Source organism: Brassica napus, chromosome A5 (assembly GCF_020379485.1).
Source record: "Brassica napus cultivar Da-Ae chromosome A5, Da-Ae, whole genome shotgun sequence".
Classification (NCBI taxonomy): Eukaryota; Viridiplantae; Streptophyta; class Magnoliopsida; order Brassicales; family Brassicaceae; genus Brassica; species Brassica napus.
This window is the reverse complement of record NC_063438.1, coordinates 2017298-2027482: the sequence shown is the minus strand read 5'-3', so window position 1 is coordinate 2027482 and position 10185 is coordinate 2017298. Positions and strand designations below refer to the sequence as shown.

General features: G+C 38.3%; 1 protein-coding gene and 1 long non-coding RNA gene across 3 annotated transcripts; one reads left to right on the top strand and one right to left on the bottom strand.

Moving 5' to 3' along the window:
• Positions 1–26: 26 nt before the first annotated feature.
• Positions 27–4219, bottom strand: LOC106421142 (extensin-2). The gene is made up of 3 exons (XM_013861985.3): positions 2796–4219; positions 469–2440; positions 27–381 (listed from the first exon to the last, which is right to left on the bottom strand). Exons 1-2 carry the CDS (start codon positions 4075–4077, stop codon positions 1380–1382), a joined length of 2343 nt encoding a protein of 780 aa, XP_013717439.2. The 5' UTR covers positions 4078–4219; the 3' UTR covers positions 27–381; positions 469–1379.
• Positions 4220–5209: 990 nt separating this feature from the next.
• On the top strand, positions 5210–6873 carry LOC125609238. 2 transcript variants are annotated; one of them, XR_007339643.1, is made up of 5 exons: positions 5210–5600; positions 5754–5834; positions 5925–6053; positions 6152–6277; positions 6443–6873. It is a non-coding gene; the product is annotated as an uncharacterized LOC125609238 (long non-coding RNA). The 2 variants fall into 2 exon arrangements; XR_007339644.1 differs by having other exon boundaries at positions 5233–5600; positions 6440–6873.
• The last annotated feature ends 3312 nt before the right edge of the window (positions 6874–10185 follow it).

Here is a 10185-nt window from a genome sequence, read left to right as displayed (position 1 = left end):
ATATCATTAAATCAAGCAAGCTTAAGAAAGAAGAAACTGAGCATTTTTTATTTGCTAACCACTCTCTCATTACATTAATGAAAAACATATATGTATAGAAAATGTATGCACAACAAATAAATTACGAAACCCGACTTAACAACAAAAACGGAACAAATAAGTGTATGATACGATCTAAAGGGGTCTTGGAAACAATTTGACTTGATGAAGACACGAAGATGATGCACAAGTGGAAGATGAGCGAAATTGAAGAAGAGGAAGTGATGTGGATCATTGTTAGAGATGTCTTGTTCCTGGTTTCCATGCAACGATCCTTATTTGGTTCACTTCTTCTCATCTTTGACTTTGACCCTTCCTTTATTTGATTTTTTAAAAGAAAACCTGTGAAGAAGAAACTGAGATTTTAGAATAAAGTCATATTGAAACGGATATGGAGCATACTTAGAATATTGGAGCCTTGGGACTTACTTGAATAATGGGGAAACTTGGTTGAATTTGACGAGCCTAGTAATGGGTAGGAGGTGGGGGAGAAGCGTAGATGTAGACGGGAGGTGGGGGAGATTTTACTGGTGGTGGTGGAGAGTTGTAGTAGTATGGTGGTGGTGGAGATTTCACTGGAGGAGGTGGTGAATGGTAGTAATATGGTGGTGGTGGGGATTTCACTGGAGGGGGAGGTGAATGGTAGTAATATGGTGGTGGTGGAGATTTGACTGGAGGGGGAGGTGAATGGTAGTAATATGGTGGTGGTGGAGATTTCACCGGAGGAGGAGGTGAGTGGTAATAATATGGTGGTGGTGGAGATTTCACCGGAGGAGGTGGTGAGTGGTAATAATATGGAGGTGGAGGAGATTTGACGGGTGGGGGTGGTGAGTGGTAATAATATGGTGGTGGTGGGGATTTCACCGGAGGAGGAGGTGAGTGGTAGTAATAAGGAGGTGGAGGTGACTTCACTGGAGGAGGTGGAGAGTGGTAATAGTACGGTGGCGGAGGAGATTTTACTGGTGGAGGAGGTGAGTGATAGTAGTATGGTGGAGGAGGAGATTTCACCGGAGGAGGTGGTGAATGGTAATAGTACGGTGGTGGTAGAGATTTCACCGGAGGAGGTGGGGAGTGGTAATAGTATGGTGGTGGCGGAGATTTTACCGGTGGGGGTGGAGAATGGTAGTAGTACGGTGGTGGTGGGGATTTCACTGGTGGAGGTGGGGAGTGATAGTAATATGGTGGTGGGGGTGATTTTACCGGAGGGGGTGGTGAGTGGTAGTAGTATGGAGGTGGGGGGGATTTCACGGGAGGAGGTGGAGAGTGGTAATAATATGGTGGTGGTGGTGATTTTACTGGAGGAGGTGGGGAGTGATAATAGTAAGGTGGCGGAGGAGACTTCACTGGAGGAGGTGGGGAGTGATAGTAGTATGGGGGGGAGGAGATTTTACTGGAGGTGGTGGTGAATGGTAATAGTATGGTGGTGGAGGAGACTTCACCAGAGGAGGTGGTGAATGATAGTAGTATGGTGGTGGTGGAGATTTAACCGGTGGTGGTGGTGAGTGGTAGTAATAAGGAGGTGGAGGGGATTTTACTGGTGGTGGTGGAGAATGGTAGTAGTATGGTGTAGGAGTGTGAGTTGGAGGTGGTGGTGACTTGTAGACGTAGGTCGGAGTGGGTGGAGGTGGTGACTTATAGACATATGTAGGGGTTGGTGGAGGTGGTGACTTGTAGACATAAGTCGGAGTAGGAGGTGGTGGAGACTTGTAAATGTATGTCGGAGTCGGAGGTGGTGGTGACTTGTAAACATAAGTCGGGGTTGGTGGCGGTGGAGATTTATAGACATAGGTTGGCGTAGGTGGAGGAGGCGACTTGTAGACGTAAGTTGGAGTCGGCGGTGGTGGTGATTTGTATACGTAAGTTGGAGTTGGTGGTGGAGGAGACTTGTATACGTATGTTGGGGTAGGAGGAGGAGGCGATTTGTAGACATATGTTGGGGTTGGAGGAGGCGGCGACTTGTAGACGTAAGTCGGAGTTGGTGGTGGTGGAGATTTGTAGACATAGGTTGGAGCCGGTGGTGGTGGTGACTTGTAGTAGTAAACCGGAGATGGTGGTGGTGGCGATTTGTAGTAGTAAGGAGGATGGTAAGGAGCTGGTTTGTGGCATTCTCCGTAAGGTTTCTTAGGTGCATAAGCAAAGGACTTGGCATAGAGCACAACCTCGTACTTTGTCTTTGATTTCACATGAAGCTTTGCACCTTTGTTACCCATATGGTAGCTTGTAGGAATGTTACACGGTGAGCCTTTAGGCGGCGCGTGAAGCTTGGCCGTGCAAACTTCGCCACCGTATTTACGGTAGTTGTATCCCTTAACGGTGATTGCATATTTACCGTTGATTTTGGTCTTTCCGTATGCCTTCACTATCTTGTCACCGGCCTTACAAGTCACTTCTACAACAGCACCTATATGACAAAAAAAAATCAAATTATTTAAATTTTAAATATCAGTTTATGTCCTTTTAGTTGGGTATCTACTAAATTGATTTTGCTTGTTCGATCTCATTGGATTGTATAAGTCAATAACAGATTCTTGTCTTTTTCTTGACTTTATCGTTTGCGTTTCTCCACTAATAAATAATATAGACTACATGCAATGCAAGTATGCAACTACCACTTTACAATACATATATGCTAGTTTTTTAAATCCTTTAAGCCTGTAATCATCCTATAATCATCAAGATAACAATTCTGTCTAAATAATTAATAAACCTGTTAAGATTAAGACATTAATTATTGAACACGTGGAAAACTTAAGTACCTTTGAGATGCTTCTTATCGTGGGACTTTTTGGGGTAAGTCCAGTCATAACATCTGTAACAATACACTTTACCTACAACTTTGAAGACAAGTGGATGTGGGTGTGGGTGTGGGTGAGGATGAGGGTACGACACAGGAGGTGGTGGTGATGAGTAGTAGTATGGTGGCGAGTACGACTTTGGTGGTGGTGGAGGAGATGAGTAGTGGTATGGTGGAGGGTAAGATTTTGGTGGTGGTGGGGATGAGTAATAGTAAGGTGGAGGTGGTGATTTCACTGGAGGAGGAGGAGAGTGATAATAATATGGTGGAGGTGGTGATTTTACCGGAGGAGGAGGAGAATGGTAATAATATGGTGGAGGTGGTGACTTTACCGGTGGTGGTGGAGAATGGTAATAATATGGTGGTGGTGGGGATTTGACCGGTGGTGGTGGAGAGTGATAGTAGTATGGTGGTGGTGGAGATTTAACCGGAGGAGGAGGAGAGTGGTAGTAATACGGTGGTGGTGGAGACTTCACCGGAGGAGGGGGAGAGTGGTAGTAGTATGGTGGTGGAGGAGACTTGACCGGAGGAGGTGGAGAGTGATAGTAGTACGGTGGTGGAGGAGACTTGACCGGAGGAGGCGGAGAGTGATAGTAGTACGGTGGTGGTGGAGACTTGACCGGAGGAGGTGGAGAGTGGTAGTAGTATGGTGGCGGTGGAGACTTGACCGGAGGAGGTGGAGAGTGGTAGTAGTATGGAGGTGGTGGAGATTTAACCGGTGGTGGTGGAGAATGGTAGTAATATGGTGGTGGTGGAGATTTAACCGGTGGTGGTGGAGAATGATAATAGTAAGGAGGAGGAGGCGATTTCACCGGTGGTGGTGGTGAGTGATAGTAGTACGGTGGTGGTGGAGACTTAATCGGAGGTGGAGGAGAGTGATATACATAAGGAGGGGGAGGAGATTTCACGGGTGGTGGTGGAGAGTGGTAATAATAAGGTGGTGGAGGAGACTTCACTGGAGGAGGAGGAGAGTGGTATACATAAGGAGGGGGAGGGGATTTCACCGGCGGCGGCGGTGAATGATAGTAATACGGTGGTGGAGGAGACTTAACCGGAGGGGGAGGAGATTTGTATTCATAAGGAGGTGGAGGAGATTTAACCGGAGGCGGTGGAGATTTATATTCATAGGGTGGTGGAGGAGAACTATAATAGTAAGGTTCGGTAGCTATTGCCGAGCCAACGAGTAATGCCAACATGGCAACTACCCATTGACCTCTGGCCTGACTCCATGCCGGAGTCGCCATTGTTTCACCGGATAAATTTCACCGGATGCTAAGGCTTTGTTCTCCAAATTATTAATGAAAGAAAATGTTGGAGAACTGTTTAACGTTTGAAGAATATGAAGAAGAAGAAGTGATTGATTGTGTTTCTGCATGGAGAAGATTGTTTTATAGTGAAAAATTAGTCATTAGGTGGGCTTTGTTAGGGGACCGATTCAATATCTTACGTCTCTTTTCTCCATATAGTTTTGTTATTTTAATTTCGCTATTAGCTGGCAATTATTGGTTTTGTTAGATGTATAATTTTTTTTAAATGATCAGGAAATTTCCACTGTCTTTATAACTAATCTCCAACCTCTTGATTGAAATAAGCCAAACTAATTCTAATAGATAATAGTAAATATTGGTAAGACATTCTTTAAATAAATGCTACTATTGGATGCGTGTTAAGCTATGTTAATCACAATGACATCTACACCAATATTCGATATTATATTTCATTTTCTATCGACATTTTGGACAATGTTAAAATTAAGTAAATTTTACAGAATGAAAAGAAAACTATAAAGTACGTAAAATATGATTACACGACAAACAGATTGAACTTGTTGGTCCGCGGAATTTATGGGAAGAGGACCACAAGTTTTCTGATCATGAGCATATTACAGTATGGTGCTAGAGCGTTCCTAACTTTTTCAAAGTCATACAAATGGAAGTTACAGAAAATACTGTTACGTGTTACACTTACACATATACAGAAAAAAAAACTTACTGCCACACCATGTATAGAAAAGGATGGTTATAAGCAAGTAAAGTCAAATGTCCTAAAATGGCTGACACAAGAATCCTTCAACATCAATAGGAAGACAACTGTTTTTGAAGATGAAACAGAGTTATGATACCAAGTTCAGTTAAACTAAACTACAATAGATAACAAACTAACAACAAAGACTTTGATTTGTGATATAAAAGAAATGTGATGCGAGGTCGCGTGTTGTGACTCGGTTCGTCGACTCGCTTCACAAATCACACTTCTCGATCGTGCTATCCTACTATATAAAAGAGACTAAATTGGAGTTCTCTAAACACTGCCATATGGTCACAAATATTCCTAGCCAATTAAATTGCCATATCATCAAGGACTCGTCTTGAAAAAAAAAATTAAGTTAGCTGCCCAGCCCATTTAAACCATTACATAGCCCAATATGTTAATATGATAAGAGACGGTTCAGGTTATATCCCTTTATCGATCCCGTGTCTCTGAAAATCACTCATCCTCCCTAACCCTAAGCGCCGTCTCAGACCCTTTGTCGATTCTCTTCCTCTCCCCCACCTTCCTAAACGCTCCCAGTTAATCTCCTTTATCAAGCGTACAAAGAATCTTCGTAACTGTCTTCAGATGCTGCTGTTGCGCAATGCCTTCGACGCTCTTCGCCTCGGTCGATCGTCGCAGTTCGTTATCGCTCGGCTTCTCCGTTTTTGGGACTCGGAAAGTATGAAGAACATGGTGAATTCATAGAATCACTCTACTTATCCTTGATGAGAAGGTATTGTAACACGAAGCATCTTATTTTATTTTTTATCTTAATTTTGTTTTCGAATAGCCCCAATGATTTAAATCGTCTAACTGTATCTGTTTGCCATGCTGCATAAAGTAAGATATGTAGCTTGAAATTTGAGGGAATGTTTTAGTATTACAGGACCTCCTATAGTCTCAAAGAGACTGATGTGGCTGTATTGGAATCTTGACCCATAAGGTGATGATTACTCTTTACGCACAGGTTTGTTTCAATTTTTGGGTTGGTTACGCATATTTGCCTTTGTGTAAGGTTGCGAATTTCTTCTAAATATTATTTTCTTATTGTTAACAGATGGTGATACCATGCATAGTTTGATCAAACTCCGTTTAGGTTTTCTTTAGGGAAACAAATGAAGGTAAAAAGCCAAGAGCAGAAACTAGCTGTGCCGGAACCAGCATTGATCAAGGACCTTGATTCAAGGTGTGTTAACACGAAACTCATAAAACTGAATTGGAATCAAGTAGAATTTATTTTGTACATATTAATTCACTTAGGTGCTGTAAATGGTTTTATTGTAGGAAGAGAGAATATCCTTTTTGAGCAATGGCTCGATTGATCAAGGAGAAACAGTGTTTTTCTAAAGCAATGGGTACTGAAAACCTCCCCTTAAGTTGCATTAAAGAAGCCATCATCATTGATGAAAGGTGTTGTGTTTTGCTTTAAAAGAGTCACATTTCTGTTCGAACAACATATCCAAGATTTAGTTGTACGCAAGTGTTGGTTATTTTTCTCTTTTAAAAAAACTCTAGGTTATAGTCTCTCTTTAAGCGCATTCTCTAAAGCATTTTTGATTTGTTGACTGTCAGCAGGAAAGAGCCTGCTATATTGATGACGATTGTGATCACAGAGAAAGACACAAAGAAATTTGAGCTTGGATTCAGCAGGTGGTGGTAGCCAACAAGATGATACAATCGTTGAGAGATGTAACCCATTGAGAGGAGAGATATAAGAAGCTCATGATTTGGTTTAAAAGATGAGATATAAGAAGCTCGTGATTTGGTTTAACAGATGACATATATAAGAGTTGAGGTTAAGTAGAAATGTTAACCTTTGTGTTACGGTCATTTGTTTGTCTTTTTCTGTCTCTGCAATACAAACAGCTTTTACTCTGTTGTTTTTCCTTTTGGTTTCAGTTTGAAGCAAAAGCTATGAATCTGTCATTTGTGTCATCTGAGATTAGACTTTTTGTTTGTAATTGATTATTGTTTCTTTGGCAGCAAACAAAGCCTTGGATTTTAAAGCTTCTCTTTGCAATTAAAAAGAAAGGTAAAAACCTGTTTAAACAAAAGTAAAGCCAAACATTGGCTAAGGTTGCTCTGTACTTGCCAAAGCCTGTTTTTAGCCATGGTCAATTATATGTGGCACTCTCAAGAGTGACCACACCAAAAGGACTAAATATTTTAGACATTACAACACCAAAAGGACTAAAGATATGGTAGCTTGGCAAACACCATCGCTAATATCGTCTACAGTGAAGTTTTCAATGGCTTGCCACAAACAACAGATATGTCACACGACCTTCACTTCTCTGTTCAACAAAACTATATACAATAAGCATTGTCTCAAACATTTAGCCCCCAGTTGACTTTCCTTATTGCAGGTTTAGAAGAATACCATGAGATTCCCGAATAATTCCTTACCTCAATTCAAAATTCCTAACCAGGCAAATCAAATTTTGCAACAGGAAGGGGCCTTCTCAGACGGTCGTCTCAAGCTCGAAGAGAACAAAGCTTTTCTATTTCAACACAAAACATGGCCCAATTTCTGAAAAAAATAATGGACTTAGATTTTATTTATTTCAACGTTAAACCTATATGGCCCAACTAAATATTGCATAAAATTGTGTTATCCTAAACCAAAAAAATATATTTTGGTGGTCCTTTTGCCAATGCATCTGATATATGATTTTTTCTACTTGACGATTTTGTAAAACAAGCAAAGCAATTTTATATGGCCCACCACTTCATATTCTGGACCACAACAACTATATTGTAAAAGAAGTTATGATCATTTATCAATTTTACCAAGCTAAGACGATCACGTTAAATACTATCCAAGCAAAACCTCTAAAATATAATAGTTGTGCTACAGAAATTCGTGCAAGTGCTCCAGCCTCTAATGCAGAAGATACTATCACCAAATACGAACTGCCCCAAAAGATAGCATCACCATTGGAATTACAAACCATCAATCCTGCATTGACGATATCCTCCACAACATTTCCTACAACATTTTAAAAGTATTATAACACATCTAATTATCAACAACCCCGCGCTTGCGCGGGGACTCCGCCCCTAGTATAATTAAAAAATAACAATTTACAGCGTCGTCTAATCCGTCGTAAACAAGTATCTATTACATTATCCACATATCAAATTCATTTTATTTTTGGACCGATGAAACTACTGTACATACTATTTATTCAACTCCAAACATCCATATATGTGTACATAACGACATATAAGTATAGAAGTGCATGTGAAATCTCAATTATGAGAATGATAGCATGTGAATTAAATTGAGTGGCATTGCAGCTTTTCTCTTGGTCGTGATTGGAATGCTAATATTTAGGGTAAATATTGTAAATTAACTAATAACATAAACACTGTGTTCAAGAAAAAAAAAACTAATAACATAAACAAAAGAATTTAATATTTTTTACTCATGCCTTTATGATGCATTATTTAGGGCTAGGATGGTAATAAGAAATAACTCAAACAAAATAATTATTTTGGCACATCCCATGTTAACTACACGAACTACCACCACATATGTGAAGAAATGAAAAGATTATCACATGAGAATTACATCTCCCTGTATATTTATTGCAGCTGGAAATTTGAGCTAAATCAAATTATTTTATTAGTTGGCAATCGGGATTTGAATTTTCTCAAAGTGATTTAAGTATAGTTGGTCACATGTAGACGTCTTAAATGGTAAAAGTTTTGAATTTTCACATGTCTCATAAACTAATATAGGTTTCAGTATGAAATTCTACTACTAACAAAAAAAAAATTATAACAAATTTTAAAATGCTGCTGTAACACACACACACATAGGTTTCTGTATATACAAGACAAGAAAAGATGTAGGCTATAAATATTAAATCGTGCAAAGAAACAATAATTTTATGTCGTGAAAAGGGTAGTATAATGATTTATGTTACCCAAAGAAGATGCAGAAAAATTGTACTTAATTTTTTTTATCCCGCTTCTTGAGTCGTTTACTACTATTTTAAACTTGTATTTTTGAAACTCTCAGATTTTGAACTGCCCATCAGTTATTATAAATTTCTCCTTGTAGAAATCATATTTTATATCATATGCTGCAAACTTTTTAAACAAAAATTCTATCGCCTGGTCAATTAGTTAGAGCTCATATAGCTAGATCCAATTAATGATTTTAGATAATATTTATTTGATGGTGCAATTTTAGATAAAAATTTGACCGCATCCGGCCTATGTTGGTGTTTTGAACAAATTACGTTATTGTTTTTTATCTACTGTACTTTCTTAACTTTTTTTTTTGTTTGATTTCTTAACTTTATAGAAAATTACTTTAAGCAAAAAAGAAATTATAGAGAATTACTACCCTGTAGTTTCTGCGACCAATTAACACTTAAAATAATTCTAGGACCCTAGTCATTAATCAAAGGCGTGCCACGACAGAACTCTAGTGGGACGTACTAAATCAAAAGTAGTTTTGGAATTTGGTAGTGTGTATCTAAAAACTATCTTTGCAATAACAATGGGTTTCTTTTTTCAAGAAAAATAAAAATAACAATGGGTTTAAATTACTTGAGTTTTATGTAGATGTATGTAAAAGTACCAGTTGCAAAAATCTTCAAAATTGGTTAATCCGTACTCGGAAATTTTTGTTTGTCGTAATTATATTGTGACAAGTTTTATGGAATTCAAGTTTGATGCCAAAATCGAATAAGTGTGAGGAATATATACTCGGTGGTAGTTGCCTTAGATATTGAATCGTTTAATGATGTGTTAACGTATCAATATGATAAAATTTAATTGAAGTTTATAGTTATTCTTTTTTTCTCAAAAAAAAAAGATTTTTTTTTTTGACAGCAAAATAAAGTGTGGCTGCTGGGATTACATTGATTTATTTTTTGCACAGAAAAAAATACTTTTATAACAGAAACATGAATATAATAATATTATTGCTTCAAGAACGAATACTACAACCAAAACCCTAAAAGACAAAGGAATCATTAAAATAAAATAAAACTAAGTAAGCACCACATGTATGTAACGTAATATTAATTCTCCTCTCGTTAGTGAGGGTTTCAATTAAAAAAGTTAAAACTATCTTATTCATATCAAATAGTGTCTGCTATACTTTTACAAAGCAATGATTAGCTTTAATTAGTTTTTATTTAAAATGACTATGAAGTCCATATACAATAATTACTATTATATAAAAGTGATAGGACAAGATAATTTTATGTCAATGTCCAAAGAAAAAAAGAGATAATTATAAGTCTTTAAATTTTCATTCAATAACATAAATTGAGGTGCTAATTAGAATGCATTTTGAA

What these genes read in the sequence shown, in the direction of transcription:
- LOC106421142 (XM_013861985.3), bottom strand. Translation starts at nt 4,077, where the DNA reads ATGGCGACTCCGGCATGGAGTCAGGCCAGAGGTCAATGGGTAGTTGCC. An exon ending in CGATAAGAAGCATCTCAAAG is followed by an intron (nt 2,441 to 2,795) that starts GTACTTAAGTTT and finishes TTTGTCATATAG; the next exon opens with GTGCTGTTGTAGAAGTGACT.